The sequence below is a fragment of the Aulonocara stuartgranti genome (assembly GCF_965226115.1).
Source record: "Aulonocara stuartgranti genome assembly, chromosome: 5".
NCBI classification, from domain to species: domain Eukaryota; kingdom Metazoa; phylum Chordata; class Actinopteri; order Cichliformes; family Cichlidae; genus Aulonocara; species Aulonocara stuartgranti.
The window spans coordinates 4500006-4523135 of NC_138943.1; the positions used below are offsets into that span (position 1 = coordinate 4500006).

At 42.1% G+C, this 23130-nt stretch overlaps 2 protein-coding genes across 8 annotated transcripts in view; one reads left to right on the plus strand and one right to left on the minus strand.

Annotated features, from left to right (window-relative positions):
* arhgap9 (Rho GTPase activating protein 9) overlaps positions 1 to 7868 on the plus strand; it is a 45491-nt gene extending 37623 nt beyond the window's left edge. For 4 of the 5 annotated variants that reach the window (XM_082533039.1, XM_082533042.1, XM_082533041.1 and 1 more), the window contains exons 17-21: positions 597 to 674; positions 968 to 1021; positions 1808 to 1942; positions 4818 to 4923; positions 6776 to 7868. In XM_082533039.1, coding sequence (XP_082389165.1) covers positions 597 to 674; positions 968 to 1021; positions 1808 to 1942; positions 4818 to 4923; positions 6776 to 6962 — 560 coding nt within the window. In that variant the 3' untranslated portion in view covers positions 6963 to 7868. The remainder of the gene's footprint in view (positions 1 to 596; positions 675 to 967; positions 1022 to 1807; positions 1943 to 4817; positions 4924 to 6775) is intronic. The other variant, XM_082533043.1, reaches the window with a different exon arrangement.
* Positions 7869 to 10152: 2284 nt separating this feature from the next.
* The window catches only part of LOC309706469 (zinc finger E-box-binding homeobox 2), a 32407-nt gene continuing 19429 nt past the window's right edge, over positions 10153 to 23130 (minus strand). For 2 of the 3 annotated variants that reach the window (XM_082533036.1, XM_082533034.1), the window contains exons 2-8: positions 18173 to 18457; positions 16616 to 16825; positions 15731 to 15927; positions 15406 to 15517; positions 13612 to 15131; positions 13000 to 13183; positions 10153 to 12430 (exon numbers count right to left, since the gene is read on the minus strand). In XM_082533036.1, the coding sequence (XP_082389162.1) occupies positions 11790 to 12430; positions 13000 to 13183; positions 13612 to 15131; positions 15406 to 15517; positions 15731 to 15927; positions 16616 to 16825; positions 18173 to 18457 (3149 nt within the window). In that variant the 3' untranslated portion in view covers positions 10153 to 11789. The remainder of the gene's footprint in view (positions 12431 to 12999; positions 13184 to 13611; positions 15132 to 15405; positions 15518 to 15730; positions 15928 to 16615; positions 16826 to 18172; positions 18458 to 23130) is intronic. The other variant, XM_082533035.1, reaches the window with a different exon arrangement.

Genomic DNA, 23130 nt, shown 5'->3' on the forward strand with positions numbered 1-23130 from the left:
GGTGTGCCTTATTTAAAGGTCACGCTACAGTTAACCATTTCACGTGATGGTTTTACAGAAAGAAAAATGCTCAATAGCAGCGTCAGCGCAGGATACTTATAATCAATATGTCCGAAAGATTAAAATGTCAGGCTTGTTTTACAGCTTCTAATACTGAAAGCAGTGTGAGGAAAGCTGAAACTTAGAGCATTAGTACTCCTTTGTAACTGCTTCATCGAGCAGCATGGTGTGAAACGCGAAGAGGAAGTTTAAATGTATTCATAGGCCTGGTCATATCCATGATTATGCTTTTGCATGAGCACATGATCAGACTTTTTTTTTAAGGTTTTGAAAACTGCTCTACTTACGTCTCCACTTACGCAACATAACAAACTGCATAACCTCTGCATACTGAATTATTGATTTGCAGAAGATTTGGCTGCCAAGAACAGCAAAACAATGAAGTGAGCTCAGACCGGCTCACAACTGAAGACACAATCTCTATCACTCATGAATCTTAAAAAACATGGTCATGTGATACTTTCATTTTGACTTTGATTATCTAAGGCAGCGGTGGAGATCCCCTTGTCTAGCATGCTTTGTTTGGTGTGTTGCAGGTCTGGAGACCGACGGCATCTACAGAGTATCAGGAAACCTGGCTGTGATACAGAAACTGCGCTTTCTGGTGAACCACGGTAAGGATGCAGGGGAGGGTGGGAAACTACTGACGATAACTGTTCTGTAATAACAGGGGGGGAAATATGAAGAAATTTAGGAGAGGATCAAAGTTGGCCTGTTTTTTTTTTTTCCTTTTTAGCAGAAATGATCTGTTTCAGTCGCTTAAAATCAAGACTAAATTTATCTCATGATGTTTTGTTTCAGAGTGCGTAACATAATGTTTGAAATCAGTCACTGTCCCACACTACACGACATCCTTATGATAACAGACACGGGGAAAAGCTGCCTGAGTAACTGTTGGTTTTTGCAGAGCGAGCGGTGACTACCGATGGCCGTTACATGTTCCCAGCGGAGTTGGTACAAGGTACATTCGGGCAGACAAGGCAAACCGCCGTTTTCACATCTTACTCAGCCTGCTTGGTTTTTGTGCATTACGTGTTGCATAATGTGAACACCTCAGTCAGAACCTCCCAAAAATACTCACCCACAGACTGAAGCGCCGAGCCGAGGCGCAGACGGGCAGCAAACTTTTCTCTTTTTTGTGTGGATGTGTGTGTTACCATTTGCTTAATGTATGTGTGTCCCTTAGGCTTTTGTGCTTCAAGTTTTCTGATGTAAGAATGTGCAGCAGGTTGTACAGCGGCTTCTCACACAGTCCGTGGCTGCCACCAAGTGGCTGAAACAGAGAATCAGCTGCTCGTGAAGCGCTCTACTCCCCCAGCAACATCTCTGATGTTTCACATCATAAGAAAATAGAGATTTGTTGACTGCCGTATATCAATATCAGCCTCAAATTCGTTTCAGTGCCTCTTATAATCCAACATGAGAAGCATTAGTCTGGCTTGTGTCTAAAAAACAAGTGTGCTTTATCCTTTAAAGTGTGTGTGTGTACTTGTGCGCCAGTGTGTTTGTGCTTGTTACTTTTACAGAGCATCTCTATCTCCCTCCTGCAGCTACAAGCCTTCATGTTACGCCTCAGTGCTGAAGTGAATTTACACTTTGCTTATGTCAGCCAATCCTGTGACAATTGTGACTCTAAATTTAAACTCTTTGTCTCTGTATGTCGTATCCCTCTCGCCTTTCCTTCACTTCCCCTGACCCCGTCTGGCTGAATCTCTCCTCATCCTCCTCCTCTCCCTCTCTGTCTCAGAGGAGAAGTTGAATTTGGACGAGAGCGAGTGGGAGGACATACATGTCATCACGGGAGCTTTGAAACTCTTCTTTCGCGAGCTTCCCGAGCCCCTCGTGCCGTACGGCTTCTTCACCGACATTGTGGAGACAGTCAGTGAGTAACCAGTTTCAGCCCCGGACTGTTTATTTTGTAATCTGTATAAATATTCTAGATTAGGAGTGTGAAGTTAATTTTCCCACACGACCGGAAAACTGGGACTGCCCTCCACCACAGTCCCTGTTTCCGTTGGGAAAATGAATCGCCCACCCCCATCTTGAAAATAACTCAAATAGATTCTCATAACCTTTTGCCTCGTGCGCATGAAGTCAATTTTTAATGTGCTTCGTGTTTGAGGTGAGATATATTTAGGCTCAGGAAGATATTTGTCATTTCGTGCCTTTTACTTGGTAATAATGGTCCAGGCGATGCAGCTGCACAGTCAGCTTCTTAAACGTCTAGACCACCAGGACGCCCACTTTTTAATTTCACATATTATTTTCCTCTGTTGTAGTATTTTGAATACACACAACACGACTGTGGTCTTACTGAGTCAAAACCAGCGTAGGCTTGGTTAGAATCTTAAATCGTTTTCACTTTGTTTTCACACTTCACTCGACTCCCTTTCCATGTTTAGAAAATGTTATATCGTTATACTGATGCAGCATTTGCGTAAACACACACATACAGTGGGGCAAAAAAGTATTTAGTCAGCCACCGATTGTGCAAGTTCCCCCACCTAAAATGATGACAGAGGTCAGTAATTTGCACCAGAGGTACACTTCAACTGTGAGAGACAGAATGTGAAAAAAAAATCCATGAATCCACATGGTAGGATTTGTAAAGAATTTATTCGTAAATCAGGGTGGAAAATAAGTATTTGGTCACCTCAAACATGGAAAATCTCTGGCTCTCACAGACCTGTAACGTCTTCTGTAAGAAGCTTCTCTGTCCCCCACTCGTTACCTGTATGAATGGCACCTGTTTGAACTCATCATCTGTATAAAGACACCTGTCCACAGCCTCAAACAGTCAGACTCCAAACTCCGCCATGGCCAAGACCAAAGAGCTTTTGAAGGACACCAGGAAAAGTATTGTAGACCTGCACCAGACTGGGAAGAGTGAATCTACAATAGGCAAGCAGCTTGGTGTGAAAAAATCAACTGTGGGAGCAATCATCAGAAAATGGAAGACATACAAGACCACTGATAATCTCCCTCGATCTGGGGCTCCACGCAAGATCTCATCCCGTGGGGTCAAAATGATCATGAGAACGGTGAGCAAAGATCCTAGAACCACACAGGGGGACCTGGTGAATGACCTGCAGAGAGCTGGGACCAAAGTAACAAAGGTCACCATCAGTAACACACTACAACGGCAGGGAATCAAATCCCGCAGTGCCAGAACTGTTCCGCTGCTGAAGCCGGTGCATGTCCAGGCCCGTCTGAAGTTTGCCAGAGAGCACATGGATGATACAGCAGAGGATTGGGAGAATGTCATGTGGTCAGATGAAACCAAAGTAGAACTTTTTGGTATAAACTCAACTCGTCGTGTTTGGAGGAAGAAGAATACTGAGTTGCATCCCAAGAACACCATACCTACTGTGAAGCATGGGGGTGGAAACATCATGCTATGGGGCTGTTTTTCTGCCAAGGGGACAGGACGACTGATCCGTGTTAAGGACAGAATGAATGGGGCCATGTATCGTGAGATTTTGAGCCAAAACCTCCTTCCATCAGTGAGAACTTTGAAGATGAAACGAGGCTGGGTCTTCCAACATGACAATGATCCAAAACACACCGCCCGGGCAACAAAGGAGTGGCTCCGTAAGAAGCATTTGAAAGTCCTGGAGTGGCCTAGCCAGTCTCCAGACCTCAACCCCATAGAAAATCTGTGGCGGGAGTTGAAAGTCCGTGTTGCTCGGCGACAGCCCCAAAACATCACTGCTCTCGAGAAGATCTGCATGGAGGAATGGGCCAAAATACCAGCTACTGTGTGTGCAAACCTGGTAAAGACCTATAGTAAACGTTTGACCTCTGTTATTGCCAACAAAGGTTATGTTACAAAGTATTGAGTTGTATTTTTGTTATTGACCAAATACTTATTTTCCACCCTGATTTACGAATAAATTCTTTACAAATCCTACCATGTGGATTCATGGATTTTTTTTTTCACATTCTGTGTCTCACAGTTGAAGTGTACCTCTGGTGCAAATTACTGACCTCTGTCATCATTTTAGGTGGGGGAACTTGCACAATCGGTGGCTGACTAAATACTTTTTTGCCCCACTGTATGTGTAAATAAATAAAAATCTTTACATTTTACGTCCTCAAACTTTCTCACACAGCTGTGTTGAAAGGCATTTTTGTGAAGCTCTGTTTGAGTTGAACTGGAAACTTGTCACAGACGCCGTAAAACGATCAACAATTTTACAATTTACTTTCACATGCACTACATTTTTTTCCCTCCTTAAAATGTGAATCTTAAAAAGCCACAAATATTCAATTAAAAAAGGCCAGTGATGTGTCAGAATGACTCTTAAATAGTTTTTTGCATCGACTCCAGCAAACACTTATTATTAGTTTCACTTTATTTGTTATCTTTTGTGAGAATTTGCTGACAGTGAGAGTTGCGTTTCCTTTACTTATGTTCAGATTTCCTGCGCTTACATGATATGGCACTTTATCTCATTATCTTCTACTTATGCTTAAAGACAGGCAGGCAGACAATCTGGCATCTTACAGTAATTCCTCTTAGTAGAACATTAGCATATTAAAGATCAGGAAAATATTTTAAAAATGCATTTTGTCATCGATGCATTGGACACTTTTTGTAGACTGTGGGCACATGGATTGATCTGCAGATAAAGTGTATCCGATTAGATAGCGGATGCTCGTAATATGATATCAGTTGGGGGATGTGTCTAAAAATGCTAATAAAATGCATGATGACACTTGGCCTGATCTGATGCATATCTTGCTCTGTGTTGCAGAAATGTCAGACTATATGGACAAAATCGATCGCTTGAAGTGTCTGGTGCTCAACATGCCTCCTCCAAACCACGACACGCTACAGTTCATGTGCCGCCACCTCAAACGGTGAGAATAACCCACGTCTAGTGTTTATTCTACTGATGTCTTCGTGTTTTTTTCTTTAGTCTGTGCCTGTTTTTATTGCCTGTAATGGTTCCAGTGCCCTTAAATGGGTAGAGTTCATAATGTTGGGTATTTCCTCGAGGCATTTAGGGACAAATGAATGAACCAGATGCCCTGGTAGGAAAGGAAAATATCTTCCTTTTCTTTTAAAACCTGACCACAAGAGGGGGCACTTCCCTCGTTGGTCTCCGAAATTTCTGTCGGGGATTCTTTGGCCACAGCTCTCAAAGTATGCCAGCGCTGAACCGGGATCACACTGTTGTTAACTTTGGGTCCCTGTGAAGATGAAAAGGCTGGAGGAAGATGAATGGTGTACAATGTTCTGCGAGCCAGTTCCTTTTACAGTACATAAAATGTGTGTTTTTTACCGCCTATGGTTTTTCCTTCCACTCCAGGGGTGAGTGTTCGTGTTCTGAGGACGATATTTGTGCCAGGGTGTGGTGGGCCCCATGAATTTGTCAACTCTGTGTCTTTCTCTCATTTTCTCTCCGCTGTCATTCCTTTCTCTGTTTCTCATTTATTATCTCGCTCCTTAATCAGGTCCCTCGCCTCCTCTTTTCCTGGCACGCTACCCACCTTTCCTGACTTCCTCTTTGTCCCTCTTTTCTCTCTTTTCACTCTCCCTTTCCTCTTCCTCCTTATGTCCTCCTCTTTTGATCCCTTTCTCCTTGTTCTCCCTCTTCCTGCTCGCTCTTCCCTCCCCCCCCCTCGCTCTCCTACTTGCCTCGAAGGTCCCATGGGAGCCTTGTGGTTCGTCTGCTGGAAGGCATACCAACACCACCGCCGCCACCACTGGAACCTCTCTCTCGTTCTCTCTCTTCTCCCTCTTCCTCGCTCGCTTCTTTTTTTCCCTCTTCCCTCTCCTCTCTCCCTTTTTTCCTCCTCTCTTTTTAATGTGGAAGTTTTGAGCAATTGCTGGCTGCTTCTGTGGCTTGGTGGGAATGGCATTTTTAGAAGAATGCCTCATGCTGTGGCTTTAACCATTCCTTAGTTCCCCCCCTAATCACACACACACACTGTAACACACACATACGCTAGCATAGGTGGATGCAAGCAGCGGATTTAGAACACTTTTGTGCACAGATCCACGTTATAAAACCCAGATGCATGTACGTGAAAATAGATGCAAAAGCAAGATGTGACAGATGGATATACAAGTTGATTCTTGTAGCTGACATCCTGAGTTAAGTAAAAATTATAAAGATGTCACATCGTGACCACAAACATGAACCTTTAGGGGAAGGTTAGTTGTGGTCTCTATGCTTGCTCTATAACTTGACACGAGTCTGCAGTTGTGCTTGCAACTCTGTGAAAGTAAATGCTAATGGATGTATGCCAACACGAGCACAAGAGCAGTGCTAACGCTGCTATAGCCGCGTCCACTTTCTCAGTTTAGGGATTTAGCAGGATAACACTTGATGATTAGTTAAACTTTAATCTGATCATGACTCCAGCCAAAATGTTTCACGCCCATCCTGAGCTGTGCCATGTGTAGCTACTTCAGTGCTACTCCATCCAACAGCGGTTGAGACCTTTCACTCAAAACCACAAATGTCAACCTCATGCTGGTTTTAAGGAAATGTCAGGGATCACCAAAGTCAGTAAAGTCCATCCACTAGTTGCTGGGATATTTCAGTCTGAGCTAATGTGGTGGGAATGGATGACATCCCTAGAATCACTGAGCACGTGTCTCTAAAAATTCAGAAGCCGAAGCGATTCCAAATCCTTTTTGTCGGCAAAATTTAATATTTAAGGAGTTATTAACCTGCGCTGTCCACTCTCTCGTTTCCCGCAGAGTGTTGGAGCAATCTGAAACGAACAGAATGACCACCCAGAACATCGGCATTGTGTTCGGGCCGACGCTGATGCGCCCAGAGCGGGATAACGGCAACATGGCAGTGAACATGGTTTACCAAAATCAGGCAGTGGAGCTCATCCTCACCGAATTTGACCACATCTTCGGAACGAGAGGCCTCTCTTGATCTTTTGCTCCTTGACATCAGACAAAAGCACAAGTTTTGGAGCATTTGTCTTCCCTGCCTGTTGACTCATATGGTGTAAAATGGATTTCACATCAAAAGATAATTACGGGTTAAAAAGAACCAGGACAGAAAGCTGCTAATCATGACATCTGGCGTCCATATAAAGCCATGCTAAAACAATAATAGTAAAACAAGCCAATTTTAGCTCCAGTACTTGTGCCTTTGACTGCAGATGTGGAGCCCAGCCCCAGTGAACTTCACTGCTGGAACAGACGCCTCCTTGTCACTTTTCCTTGATGTTTCAGACTTGATCCAGATAAATAAAAAGCCGTAAAAGCGATAAATCTTCTCCAGCCTGTCCTGCTAGCGTGTTTCAGTCGGTAATAATCGAGGATTGGGAGGAGGAATGTGTCTTAAGCTAGCACTGAAACAAAACTTGGCGAAACCATCTCACTGTGAAAACACATGCACCAGCACCTCTTCAAACAAGGATGGACAGATCCTGCCTGGATAGACGTGCACAGGTGCCCACATCTCCACCATTTTTGCAGGGTTTATTTGAAGGAAAAAAAAGTAAAAGCATGAATTCAGTGGCAGGATGAATGTGCCAACAAGGCAGAAAATGTTCCTTTTTACCAAATAGTACTTTGTAGTGTCAGAGCAACCCTTATTTTACTAATTTGAATCTGTCTTCTATTTTTAATAGTGCAAATTCCTAATGTTAAGTTAAATATATTGTTGTAAATATGTGAAATACTGTCTTTCTCATCTAGTAGCACTTTGCATACAGTGTTCAACCTAAATATTACAATTAGCTAAATTCAAACTGATACTTTTGCTTTGAAATGAAGAGTGTTGGATCTGACTGTTTACTCCTCCTGCAATAAAAATATGTGAACAAACTGATTTGAGCCGCATTATGATATTTGCTCAGGATGTGTCCTGTCAGGTTGTTTGTTGTTTGAGCGATGGGTTCGCGTGAGAGATAGTAGAAGCGTGTGGAGCTATGCGGGCCTCGGAGACTCGGCGGGCGGAGGCATCCCCTGTGATTGGTGCAAATGCTGCTTTTAATAACAGAACAAAAGAGGAACTGGAAATGCATATGTTTTAAAAATGTGGATTTTCCCCCCAAACCCTCTCACTCGCTCACTCTGTGGCCTGGGTAATTTTATATTGACTGTGGGTTTGGCAAAAGACAAAAAAGAGCAGAAAAGAGGCACTGCTGTGGGGGTGGTGGTGGAGGGGGCTCTGCTCTGTTTTATTGGATGTATTTATTCATTTTTATGTTTGTATTATTTCAAGTCATGTGAGCACATTGGGAGGGGCTAAGATTATGTGCGGATGATTGATCAGGGAGTCTATGGTGCGCTTCCAGTTTGCTGCTTAAATTTGATCAACTTTTCACCGTAGACAAAGCATGTGGCTTGTGTGCATTTACATTTACAATATGGCCATCAGTCAGCACTGCTGGCTTTTCATTTGTTTATTTTAATTTCTTTGTTTTATTTCTTCATCCAAACTTTCAAAATCATACCAAATGTTTCCATTTATGACACCGAGATAATGTAAACACGTGGAAGCACGTGATCCAGCCTATATTCCGTAACGATATCTCGCTATGTGTTTTTTGAATGCTCTCCTAATCCTGAAACTGAAGAGAAATTTCTGTTGGTAGAAACCAGATGGCATTAAAGCGCCGTCTGACCAAGACCAAGCTCTGTGATGTGTTTTATTTCGCTTTGGTGCGATGGTGCTAATCAGCCCCTAAAACTCTAATCAGACAGAGACAGAAACAAACAGACCTCGCTCCTAATCAGCAATTTGTTGGCATCAAAAGTCAGACTCTATTACATCATCCTTACTTTGTTCTTGCTTTGACTTATTTATTGCATGATATATATTTAAAGTAAAGCAAAACACAGCTTGTGCTTTTGTGTCAGGATGCAGACAAGACAGCAGATGTGCTGCAGGCTCGTGGAGAAATTAGTTTACCAATGCATTTTTTAACTGCATTTTTTCGCACACGCAACTCTTTTTTTTTTTTTTCTGATTGATTTTTTTCCTGCTGGCATTCTGTGTGGCATTTATTAATTAGAATTGATTTGTGCTTCTCTGCATTGATCAAAAATCATTTATTTTTCACAATCAACATTTGAATTAGCTGGAACCTTCTGAATCCACTAATCAGCGCGTCTCTAAACGGACTGAAATGAAGTGTGGAGCTAAGGCTCAGGTTTGAATTCTCTTCTTTCAGTTTTATCTTCATTCTCACTCTTGTAAATTTTAGGTTCAGCTTACTGTTGGAAGAAAATATGCTAGATTAGGAAGATAATGGCTTACACAGATGTCTTGATCTTATTGTTAGATCCACCCACCAGTGGAATACATCTGTAGCTCTGTTCGGTGTGTCACTCAGCTGTTACTGGGAATTGAAACTTAAAAATGCTCAGCACTCAATCTGACAACCTGTTACCCATGACTGGGCCTTCCCGCAAGTGATGCTGCATAACCGAGGTGTTATAGCCCTCTTAAAAACTATAATGTAAAAATTTGTATCAACTTTGCTCTAAGTCAAAGAGCAGGGCCAGCCAGTGCTGCAGTGCAACAGTTTACTGAAGGCCGCTGATGCATGGCACCCAAAAGTATCTAACCCACGTCACTTGGCAGGGTTCGTTATTGTTACGGTTAGCTGACTGTTTACCCAAACTACCGTTAACCTAAAGCTTAGTGTATCAAATATCAGCAGAACTGCTCAACCTCTGTTTGCCCCAGCCACACACACAGGTTCACAAGCGCAAAGCAGGCACCTCTGATGAATCATCATGCAAATAAAGAGAGCCACAAAAAAGCCAGTGTAACAAAACAGTCTCGACATCTTGAGTGTTGATGGAAACTGTTTACTGTGATGGGAAACTGAGTGGTCCCCACAACTGAGCTTCAAAACGGTCTTGTGCAGATGTTTGTGCTTAAGCAGAAAATTCAAAAAGTTGAGGCATTTGATCGTTTTTATAGCGATGTTGACCAGAAAATCTTTTAAGGTGCTTTCTGATTTCAACACTGCTAAAAAGAAACCAGCCCATTTTGGGGCCACATCATGAGGTTTAATTCAAAAAATCAAGGAAATGAGAGGTTCTGCTGAAAAACGTCTGTACAGTTTTATTACAAATATCCACAAACATGCAAAAAATATATATATATAAAAGATAATACAAATATTGCATGAGTGCTAGGAAAAAATAAACAGTACTTGATATAATGAAAAAGTGTGCAGACACTGAGGGAAAGTAAAACTTTTTTTTTCGCTCACCTTTTTGGAGCAAAAATATCAGGTAAGGAACTATACAAGAGGGGGGTGGCACTTGGCGTGCCACATATGCACACACACACACATGCACACACACACACACAAATGTATTATGACCAAAAAAAGCATCTTTGGCCCAAGGTATGCATGAATGCTGCAAGCTTAGTCACACCTCATGCACCACCGTCTTATCTCATCGTAGCAAGGCTTTGTCGGATTACTCACAGTGTCAGAGTACATCTGAGGCACTTTTCACGTTGACTACACTGCAGTCAGAAAGAGGAAGTTAAAAGCTCATGTATGTGTCCTGAGTCTTGACCCTCTTGCCACACCTCAACAAACAGCCACAAAGTGCGACACATTATTATTATTCAGAAGGTGTGAAAACATGCTGAAGCACATGAAAATTTTTACGAGAAATGCCCGACATTTCAGCACTGAAGGAAATCAAGCCACTCTTTGTAATTATTACATGTACAGTGCGACAGTGCAAATTGTATTTGCTTGCTCTTGGGAAAAACCCCAAAGGCTGACTTCATCTTTGCCCCCTTTAACCTCTCATGCAGAAATGTAGAAATGACTGTCCTCAAGCAAGGTATACACTTTTAAAGGTGCAGTCCGATGCTTTTGGTTTTTTAAAAAAATAAATAACTACCTCCCACTTCTGCCTTCCCCTTTTCCCCCTTCTTACTCTTGGTGATTAGTTAAAGCCACAGAACAGCATAGTTAACCTGAAACCTTATAATTTCACAGCATAAATGTCAAGAGCCCTACAATATAACCTGTACTATACATACTCAAGCAATCGCCGGCTTTGGGACAAAGGACTAACTGCATGTGCATCTCAGCTGAAAACATGTTGCAGTTGTTGCTAATTCTTAAAACAGAGGTAAAGATTTGCATCAAATAAAAGGATAGTAGAAACTGAAAGTTATTTGCACTTGAGAATAAATATGCTAACTAGACATCGTGGCAAATCTGCTTGTAGCCTTTAACTTCTGGCCTTGATGCCACATTAAATTAAGACCAGATGTCTTTCCATCCTGCTTCCTTTAAGCTTCTAAGGCCACTCATTGGTGTGAATCTACACGCAAACAAATAAAGTACAAAAAAAAGTCAGCTGAATCCTGGATTTAGAAGGACAAACAAATGCTTTTTTTTTTGTTGTTTTTGTTGTGCAACAGTCAGCAGCAGCAAGCATGTAAAATAGACAACATCATATCTGGATATGTGACATGACCTCAGACTAGTCAACCCATTTTTTTAGAGGTTCTGAAAGACAACAAAAAGGAAAAAAGGCAAATATTATAGATACATCAAGTCTATTTTACAGGATAACGCTTTGAAACTCGTATTCTCACATACATTTGATTGATGGCTTTGTCCTCTATAAGGCCATACATCCTTTGACAGTTCTGTGCATTTTGTAAGATAAGTAAATAACAAAAATCAGTCTTTATTACATACGTAAGAAAAAAAACGTCTTAATAGTAAATGGGTTTTAATGGCTGGTTAAAGTCACCTTAAGTTTTAATTCTGGGTAACTCTGTTAAATCCAAACTCAGTTCACATTTGTCCAAGTCTCCATTCCGGTCCTCGGTGTCTCTGTCCCAAGTTTGGCTCTCTGTATTGTCAATATGATCTTGCATGTCATATCTATTTCTCTCACTCTGAACTCCATTCTCACCTGCAGGTGATTCTTGTATGGGGTTACCTCCCAGCTCCTCTGCTGGGTCTGGCAAATTCACATCTGCCTCTTCTTTACGGTCATCGCAAACTCTTTCTTCCCCTTCTTCCTCCTCCTCCTCCTCCTCTTTGAGAGCATCCGGCGCTCCATCCAGACTGGAATCACTGAGAAAAGAGTGTGGAGTTTGGGTTTCATCCAGTGACAGAGGGGCGTCTTCAGAGAGGCGTCCCACAAGACTGTTGCCCGCTCCCGGTGTGAGAGGCATGTCATCTTGGTCTTGGTCTGGATCCTGGTCTTTGCTGCAGTATGCGTAACGGTGGTTCATGTGCTGGGAGTAAGAGCCAGAGTGGGAGAAGCGTTTGCCACACTTGTCACATTGGTAGGGTTTCTCTCCGGAGTGCAGTCGGCTGTGTTCAATCAGATGGTGCTTATGCTTGAAGGCCTTGTTGCAGATCTTACACTCGTGAGGACGTTTGCCTGCAATGAACACACAAACCGTTTCTATTACTGAGTTTGTGTCTGACATAAGTGTAAAAAACAGTTGACGTTTGTGATGAAGAACTAAGAAAGCTATGTAAAGCTAGAGAAGCAGTTGTGTACATTTGCATCAAGACTGGAAACAGGAAAACTGTTTGCCTGGCTCTGTGTAAAGGTAACAATTTCTGATTTATCGCTCTACATGCTATGTTTTTTCTTTCCTGTGAGAAATAGTCTGACACATAACCCTAAAAAAACCACAATGCTTCTTCCTGAGATTCAAACGTTTCAATTTGTGAAATTTAGAGGTATTAGCAGGTTTCTGGACAGTCATGTTAGCTGTGCCACTGCACCATTTCTATCATGTCAACAGCTGTTGGCCTTAGCCCCATATGCACCTTAAAGACATGAGAGTTGTGTTAAACGTCAGCCAGAAAGCTAATAAGCATCTTTTGAATAATTTCAGACTATTTTTTTGAATTTTTTTTAAGAGATAGCACCAATAAGCGGTACGTATATATTACAGGAAATATCACATAACAAGAGCAGGCCATGCGTGAGTCACAGACCTGTGTGCTCATATTTGTGGCGAAGCAATGAGCTGCTCTTTTGGAAAGTTTTTTCACAAATATCACAAGCGTAAAGCCCCTCGTCTGTCTTCTTCAGTCTCTTTCTTCCCGGCCCTCCTTCTCCATCGAACCCTTCGTCGATGAGTGAGAGATAGTCCAGAGCACCACGGTTCAATGCCTCGCCCTGCAGGAAAATGATAGCAGTTATGCATATATGTACTACTGGGGAAAGTTCACTTGGTAATTTTTTTCATCTCCCCAAGATACAGCGGTAGTCACAACCACAAAGGCATTTTTGAGACGGATGTTTGTGTGTCTGTTTTTCTGTGGAAATGCTTCGCGTACACTATAGTGTAACAATCATACCAGATGGAGTCAAAAACTTTACAGGTGTGTGCTTGACACAAAAATAAACCCTGAGTTCAAAGACATATGTAGTGTGATTCATGAATGTAGTAGGAGTTTAATATCTGCTCAACTGTTGCTGATCTGACCGCCAATTCAGCGTTTTATAACATGAGATCATCTAAGTATTGCTCATGTTTCGTTTTTGTTATTTATATAACATCTTCCACAAGTATACGTTACACACCCCACAAACGCTGGGCTCACCATTAAACCTTGTCTCTCCTGATAAATCTTTTTCAGTGTAGCCTCTGCATCTGCCTCCATCATGTAGGCTAAAGGAGAGAGAAACCCCGGGGTGTTGGCCGTCTGGTTGAATGGAATTGATGTGATGCCTTCATGCCCTGAAAGCCCCACACCAGCCTGGCTGAACATTGGAAACCCATTGTACAAGGAACCTGGAAACACAGGAGCTCCGGCCACACTGAAGACCGGATGCGAATGCAGGGGGAGGTGTGAAGTCGGACTTGGTCTACCAAGCTGCTGGGTCCCGAGCTCCCTCCTCTCTCCTCTGCCTGAGCTGCCATTAACAGTTTTGTTCCTACTGCTCTGGTCAGAAAGCTGCTTGGGCAGGGAGAGGTCCAGAGGTTCGTTCTGTGCAGACCAGGGGTTGCTGGTTTCTTTCTGGGGTGAGGACAGTTCAGGAGAACAACTTGTGAGGTCAAGGCAAACCGGAGAAGTGAATCCCGAGGACAGAGCTCGTTTCCTGCCTCGAGGTGATGACAGCTCTGGGGAACGGTGTGTCAGCTCACTTGGGCTGCCCTTTTCCTGGCTCGGCCAGTGCAATCGCGAAGACAGGGCGTTATGGTGGAGCTGTGGGGGCGAGTGCATTGCAACCAAAAGGTGTTGTGGTACGGCGTGCCAGTTGTGCTTCTGCGATGGTGACTTATTTCCAGAAAGACCATTTGTCACTACACTTAATTTGCTGTTTTCTGGTTGGAGGACAGATCTTGGAAAGAATATAGACGGTGATGACGGGGCTTTACTGCGAAAACCCTCGGGTACCTCCGCTGCTTCTCTGTTGAGCTGACAGAGGTGGCGCTCATGATGCAGAAGTGCAGCCACACTGGAGAAATGCTGCGAGCACCAACGACACATTATCCCAAGAACACCCCTCTCTGGTTCGACCGATAGCGTGTCTCTTCTCCTGTCAGGTGAAACCTTTCTCTCATGCGATCCTCCGTTTTGATGTGCTCTTCTTTCCTCTTCATCTCCTCCTTCTCTGACAAGATCTTCATCTTTTTTTACGTCTCGTTGAAACATCTCCTGCAGCATATGCTCAAATTTGGTCCCCCCGGAGTGGAGATAAGGCAGTAGACTGGTCCCTTTGAGCATACTGGCCCTCAAAGAAAGCTCTGATGGGTCCCAAATCCTCGCCAGGTCTGACGCACTGGACAAGCTTGCGGTGCTTTGATTGAGATCCTGCAGTGAAAGCTGAAGGGGATCCACCGGTACTTGACCCAGAGGCCTGGTATTATCTTGGTTCTGCAAAACTAGCACCGAGCCCTTTTCATTACTACTTCTACCCCCACCAGCAGAGGGAGATGTTGGAAATGAGTGGGGGTAGGAGCTTTGGCTGTGTCCATTAAACACCCCGCTGGCTCCTCCTGGGTTTCCTCCTCCATGCCCGCCACCACTAAGGCACTTTTTACTGCTTAAATGGGAGCTGTAGGAGCCAGAGTGAGAGAAGCGTTTTTTGCAGTTGGAGCACTCGTAAGGTTTCTCTCCTACAAGATGAGACACAAAGTGGAGGCATTAGAGTCAGGATGCCACAGAGCAAATTGAAGAAAAAAAAAAAACCTTTCTGCGTGGGTGTGATCTTTTCACATTTTTCACAAGTCTCTTGTCCTGTGATGAATTATACTCGTTTCCTGTCAACACATCAATTTGGGTATAATTTTATACCATATAACTTGCAAAATAAGTAAGGGTTAGCGATAGAGTGGAAACAATAGCAAATTGATGGGTGAGTACAACTGTTTTGATGTTATTTTGTCTCACCGCTGTGGATGCGGAGATGCTCTTTGAGGTGGTGTTTGTACTTGAATGCTTTCCCACACTGCAGACATTTGAACTTCCTGGTCTCCATGCCTTGGTCCAATGTCATGGCACTCTAGGGCGACAGAACATTGTAATCAGTTTTAAACTACAGCACAGATACTCGGCTTTTTTTAGGATGTGAAGACGTAAGGTTGCCACTTCTGTGGATACACAGTTGCAAATGATCACCTTATAACGCTACATAAATGTTAATAAATCATTTTTGAATAAGTCGTTGCGATTTTGAAAGAAATTTAGCTTTGAGTTTCTTTTTGTGTCTGCTCACTTTGTCCTGCACTGGGTTGTGAAGTGCTAGGTGCCGCTCCATCTCCAGCCTAAGGGTGGCAGTGTATCCACAGAGCGGGCAGACCATGTGCCCCCCCTCCCTGTCTGGACAGTACTTGACATGGTCCCTCAAAGAAGCTCCTCGAGGATATACCCTGCTGCAAAATGGGCAGGCCTGCTGGGCCCTGCCTACATCTGCTGACAAGAAAAAGGTGACATTGTTTCTTTTGATAGATCAGCTGAAGTTTTATATAGTTTCATTTAATATACCCATCTATTTTAGAAGCCACAATATATATACTCTCAAGATTGAACTTCCATAGGATGCATCTTAAATAGAAAAGCAGCTGTCAGTATATCGGAGGCCATATAAGCCACCACTCGTACTCTACTTAGTACAAGCAAAGTGACCCAAATAAATAAAAATAATAATCATCTGAATAAAATAAGAACAAATAAAAACAAAAATACAATTTTTATAAGGACAATTAGACAGTGGGCTTAGATGCGTGCTTTAAAATACTCTACAGTTGCCACTTCTACAGAATAAAAGTTTGTGAGATTTAGTGTTATATTTATTTATTATTACATATTCAAAAGCAAGTACACAGAGCTGTGCATGTACAAATGACCTAACCTGAACTATGTAAATTACACTCTCACTTCGCTAACCTTTAACCTCAAACTAGCAGATATATAAAAAGCCATTACTTTGCTTTTTCGTTTCTGAGAATTACATTAGCATATATGATCTGATATATGTTATCACTGCGATTTGCTGTAAGCGTGGTGGTAACCGGCAGCCTCGAGAGGAAAAAGTTAGCATAAATTAATAATTGATTAGGTTCTTGTTGAGTATGATTGCAGCTGTGGCGCTTTGGCCTACCTGGTCCCTCAGGTGAGCAGTGCTGAGCACCTGGCGACCAGATAGCAGGAGGCAGGTCATCGTGCCCTCTGCTCGGGCGGTACACAGCTGCCGTGCCATTATGGTTCAGGTGATCTAAGAAACTAGCTGAGGTAGAGGCCTTCCTCAACTGAGCCAGGATTTCATACTGGGACAGGTCCTCCAAGGCATTCTGGGAGTCTGAACTCTTACCTGCAGGGAAAGTGATAAGCATTGGATATAGAAAAATATAAGTAACTATGAATTTATACGCATGCATTTTTAACTGAAGGTTACGACTTGATTAATCTGTTGAGATGTGTTTCTGCTTTATTGGCTATTTTAACAGAAGAACACCAGCATCGGTACAAGGTTTGTTTTTCATTCAGTTAATTACCTAAAGTAGAATAAATTTTTTTTAAAGCACCAGAAGAGGCAGCTGTTTATTAAAAAAAAAAAAAAGACGGTGTACAACAAAAAGACCCCCGTGTGATTCCTTTGAAGATACATATTGATACATTACTGTTCCTGGGTTATCCAAAAGCCGGTGTCGGTGCTTTCTCTCTGAGTGTGCGTGTGTTGTCAGTGAAGCAGCATGTGCGCGCAGACTGAACGTCAGTTGCCAACTTTCACTGTGCAACTGAATCTAAGGGGACTAAACTGTTTATGTGAAGACTGACAGATGAAACAATGAATTTAGGGAACTATTTGGCCAGATATGAAGCTAGATTTAAAAATTCTTTGTGATTCGTGCCCTTGAGCAGAGTGACAGGCAGAGAGAAAAAGCCACAGATGTACGCGAAGAAGAGACGGCGCCTCCTATCACAACTCCAGCCAATCAGCTCGGCTTAAAAGCGACTTTGAGAAAGATTTTTCAAATGTTTGCAGATGTTGGCATATTTTGAGCTGTTTTTTAATGTGGTGAAGGGAAGAGCCTGTGCGGTTGAGCGTTGTAAAAACTCTGCTTCGCCTTCATCAGGCAAGGCCAAATCACACGAGGCGAGGGAGCTAAGTGATTGTTAGTAGGCAAGCCGCGTGAGCCTTTGATCTCTCCTAAATAAAAGGGAAAGCCTCACGTCGCGCAGTTCTGATTTCAGTACCGTAACGTCACCTCTTTGATGCATGGAAATATTGTGACATTGTGTGGGATGAGTTCTTTTGTCATGCTTTCAGAAGGCTGCCTTTTCAAAGAGAAGAGTGAAAAAAAGGAACAGCTTGTAGGGAAGGCATGGTTTCACGAGGAGCTGATATGAAGGTGTATCTAGAGGGCTCTGAGAAGCATCATGAGACTGGTGGTGTTGCATCAGAAAAACACACAAACTTGTTTACACATACAGTAGTGTTAAACACCCCAGCAGCAGCAGCAGCAGCAGCAGCAGCAGCTTCAGTTGTTTCATACATATACAGTATATGTACATTTTGCAAGCATAACTGATTTGCTGTGTTAGCCTGGGCTTAATTCTGTGGAAGCACAAGCAGCAATATTTTAAAGCTCAGAAAATATGGAATTAATTTAGAATGGCAAATGAGGTGCAGCTATTATGTAAGCTTATAACTTACAGTACATCCTCAGCGGGTCCTGGTCTCCCTCCCTTTCAGTGGACATGAAGGATGCGTCCTCTGTGGCCTTGGTCTCTGACTCCACCTGGCCCCAGCAGTTCCTGCTGCCGGGGCTGAGGCTGTGCAGCCGGGTGGACTGAGCAGGGCTGCCGGGCTCCTCTGTCCCCTCGCTGGGCGTCAGGCTCGTCTTATCCAGGCTCTCCTGGCAGTCCTGGGGCTCCAAGCTCCACAAACCCACCTCATCCTCCCCCTCAGATCCCAGTAAACTCACTTGGTCGGCATCAACTGCAAAAAGATGAGACAAAACTCTCAGTTTGGACACAGGACTTCATTTTTCAATGCGGCAAACCATCAGTGTGCTCATTAATTCTGAAATGGCGCGCTGAAATTTCAGTTTAACCAGAAATACTCTGCGCACGTATATTTATTGAGACACCACTTACTATTTTTGTGCCGTCCAAATCAATAAACGGAATTTTTTTAACCATCACTCAAAATGCAGCAACATGTGTTTCTTATCATTTCAGATGGCATTCAGCGGGGTGAGCTACAGATTATTACTAATGAAGACCAGAGACAATGCTCCGCGATTAAATAAAAATATGTGAGGAACTGAAACCAAACAGGGAAGAGAAACACAAGCAAAAATTCAAAAATGTTTTGCAAATTTTAACAGTCCAAAGGGGGGCAAACACAAAATGCTGTTGTTATTTATTGTAGTTTTGCCGGTTGTTTGTTTGTTTGCATTGTTTCTCGGAAAGTAAGATGAATGACACTCTTGTCCTTTTTAAGTCGTTCAGTTGTTTCTCGTTATGAGACGCTTCGTTTGGCTTTTTGTGGTTCGATGTGCGGTTTATGATCAATATAAGTAATTTCTGGTCAGTCTCCAAAAAAGATAGTTTGAGTCTGACGCAACTGAGAACAAAGTGTGGCTTTCATTTTGAAAATAAATGAAAAAAAGACGTGTTACCGTACCCTTAGAAAAGACATATAATATACAAATGTATTAAATTAAGGCCACGATCAAACATAGCATTTTGAATGAGTTTATTTAATTATTCCATCTTTCTGTCATTGGGAACTATTTCAATATAAAATTACTTTTTTGTGGTTATTTTATGTCTAAATTCATTTTTCAATCACTTCATGGTGCGTTGTGTGACTATGCAGCAGGAATGTAATGGAGCAGTCAGAAAAAAAGACACATAACATATCGTAATTTAAAAATATGCCCTATGTGCCCAGAATGGAAAGGCGCATTACTTTTTCCCATGGCAAAGACAATAAATGACAATCACAAACACATGCCTTGGATTTCATATGTAGGCTCTTATTTCCAAGGCTTTTTTGAGGACGCTCTGTTTTTTCCTCTCTGATTAGCAATATCTAATCACAACCGAGTAACGACCCTGTACGACAAAGCCAAACCGTTGTCGAAGGGTGCGCGAAGGCCGTGCCGGCACACAGAGGGCTCCATCTTTAACCTCCTAAGACCCGAACTCTTCCACGACATGCATTTTTAATTTCTCTTTGATATTTGGGCACATTGGGGCCCGATGAATGTAAAAACAAAGAATTACCAGATTTTTTTTTTTACCTTACTTTTGTTTTTAAGAAAAATAAGAGCCACATATGAGGATATTCATTTAAAATTTTGATAGAACAGTAGCAGTATAATGTCCTTGTAAGTGGATATCAGGCGCATGTAGAGCAAAATTGAGTATTTTGGTCTAAATAACCCAAAATGTGATGTCCACATATGTGGACGGCAGGTCCTAGGAGGTTAAAAATAAGGATTCTGATTTTCAGCATTTCAGCCATGCTCTAACTTTTCTCTTTATTATTATAGGAGTGCCTTATGTTAATAAGATCAGAAAGAAAATAAGGTTTCACAGCTCATTAAATTTCATGAAACACCAACAAAGTTTATTCATTAAACTGTCAAAACAACGCTCAGTCACTCTTGAAAGATTTTTTGTTTGAGCTGCTCCAACAACACTCACACTGGCTGATGGACACAATAATTTATGAGTGCTTTGCTTTCAACTCATCTGCACATCAAGCTACAGCCCACAGCTCGCAGTGACACAAGCCAGTGACTAAACAATGACTACGGGAGACATTTTAGAAAAACCTAACTCATCAACTTTACAGCTAGAAGAAACAAACACACGCAGATAACACACACACACACTCACTCACCGTAATACTGAAAGCACATGAGGGGGTTCAGTACTACAGAAGGGGGCAGCCCACAGTCACAAACACCTAACGCATACTTTACACATATTCCTTTGATTAATGCTGGCTAATCTCAAAGTGGAACACCTACATGTGTATCTGTTTGTATCAGCAGGTTGTGTGATCTGCCCCAACTTCACTGCACCAGGGCACTGAGCGCAGTCAAGCGAAATTCTGGTTCATCTGAGGCGAGTCAACCAATGCATGCTTCAAGCATTGCTGCTCCACAAAGGTGGAAAGCAATGACTTGCTTTTATGGGGGGAACAAAACCGGTCATTAAACGTGCTTTACCGTAGCAGGCACCTATGAAGATATGCGATGCGGTTAAAGGCGGCCCATCGGGCCTGCAGGAGACTCGGGGATGATAGGACGTACCGCTGGGACAAAAATGAGGAAAATCTGGTCTGGATTAGCATCAAATTGGCTCTAATTTTCTCTCTCATAACAGTGAGTGACACTGAGTCTACATGTGCTGTCATTAAAGCACACCGAGCTGGATGGTTTTCATTATCTGGCCTGTTGATTTATTTATTTGGATGGCAACCGCATCCTTCAAATATTTTTTTGTTGGAACAGGACAGTGAGATATTTGAAGAGCGTGAGAGTGCCTGCATTGCCTGCTAAGTAGACACTAGGTACAGAGGAGTGTAAGAGTGATGGATGCACGTAGCCTGTAAGCATCATAAGAAAGTGTAACTTGTAAAATGAGAAAACACACAGCACAGCACAGCAGAAAATAGTACACAGCCATGGTGCAGGAACTTTAGTGTGCGTGGGAAGAATGTGACTCATATCCAGACTGTGCTGCATCATGCTTGACATTGTCGATCATTCAGTCTTCAGGGGACTGATTCTGATCGTTTGACAACAACAGTGTTCAGATCACGCACTGGAGTGCTATTTTAATCTGTCTGCTGCTTTCCCTGCATGTCAGTGACAGAACATCTGAAAGATTGGCGGCCTGACTGCCAGAAACACGTCTTTTTTTATAAATCCTGGCACGCCAGTCAGAACACACACTGCTGTTCTGGTTGTCGCGCGACGTGCAGTCCATCTTGAAATTCGTCTTAAGCCTAAAAAGTGAAACTTATCATTTGGTTGTTCCCAACGAAAAAGGGAGATAATGCCTGAACCACTTCATAAGCACAAACAAAGATTTTACAAAAGTAAAGTTCCAACAACAACAAAATCTGGCATAAAGAAAAAAATCCTGTTAGCTCTGAGAAGTGCACACAGTCTCAGTGCTGGCCTAAATCGGCACTGTTTATATGCCCGAGGGCATCTCCTGTACAACACCATGCTAAACTGCAGTTTATTTTACGACGCACACATGTGATCTAGTATTGGCTCAGTAATTATGTGGCTAAATGGTAAACACGCAATAATTGAAATTACCTTGTTTGTTTCTTCTGGTTTTAAATGGCAACAAACAAGGCCAAGCCCAATTTACCGCCCAATGCAAATGTTCCCATTCCCATGTTGATTTTCTACATTTAAAAATTAATACTTCAAAGAAACAGTAAAATGATTTAATATTGTTAATGATATTCAGTAGATTTTTACTGCTCAGTGGGAGCAAAAATTCAATAAAACTTTCTTTTAGGGAAATATTTAAGTCATGTTGGTGGTTGTCATCCAACTGAAAATGGTTACTTCTTTTGAAGAGTGTAAAAGCTCTTGCCTGGATTTTATATAAATGCGCAGAGTATGAAAAAAGGTTGTGTTGTCATTTTTGGTATATTCACAAATCAAATTCTGTGTATATCTCATGACAAGCCTGGTATTAAAATTTGTTTTAAAAATATAAAATAAAAGTCAATATCAGAAATTAATTTTAAAGAGCTCAATTTAGATCTTGAAAAATACTCCATTTATTTAATTTTTGGCTGCAAACTTTGAATTTATTTTACTTTATTACTTTTGAAAGATTCATACTAAATCACAAATCAAGGAAACATTTTTACAATAATCAGAAAAAAATGATGATTTGACACAACACATGTAAATGTAACATGAGTCATGACACAGTCCCATGGTGCCAATCTCACATTAAAATGACATCTGATGCATTTCAGTACATTACTGTACAACATGTAGGTGGTAAAACTGTCAGAATCAACATTCACACAGCTGAACACACAAAATTAAAAGCGTAGCTCTCCGCCATTTCTGTAACACACACTAACTAAATATATATATATATATATATATACACACGCATATCTAAATATACTCTGTGTATTATTTTAAAAAATTGATTTGGTCAGTGTGTGAAATAATGCTTCTCCAATCATTGTAAATTTGCGATGAGTTCACAGGTGTCAAAAGAAAACACAACACTTGCTATTTTGAACTCAATAAATTACCACATGAGGGTCACGGACGCCCACATGCTAAACGAGAAACAAGAGCAGGAAGATGTCTGTATTGCCATTTTACAGTACCTATGAGAGCAGTTCAGAGGCGAGGTAGGTCCATGTTCATCTGCACAGCACGCTGGTGTCGATAGCTATCACCTCTGTTTAAGAATACATCGCAAAAATCTAATATGCGCTTTAAAAAAAATTTCACTATGGCAGCTCTCCTATTCATACCTGCTGTCTGACATTCGCACAATGAGTCAGGGGAGGACCGCAACCAAGAACAAACACCTCCCACCTGATCTTCATCTAAGCAGCAATTCACATTCTCTCTATGACTCTCAGGGCAAGGGCGA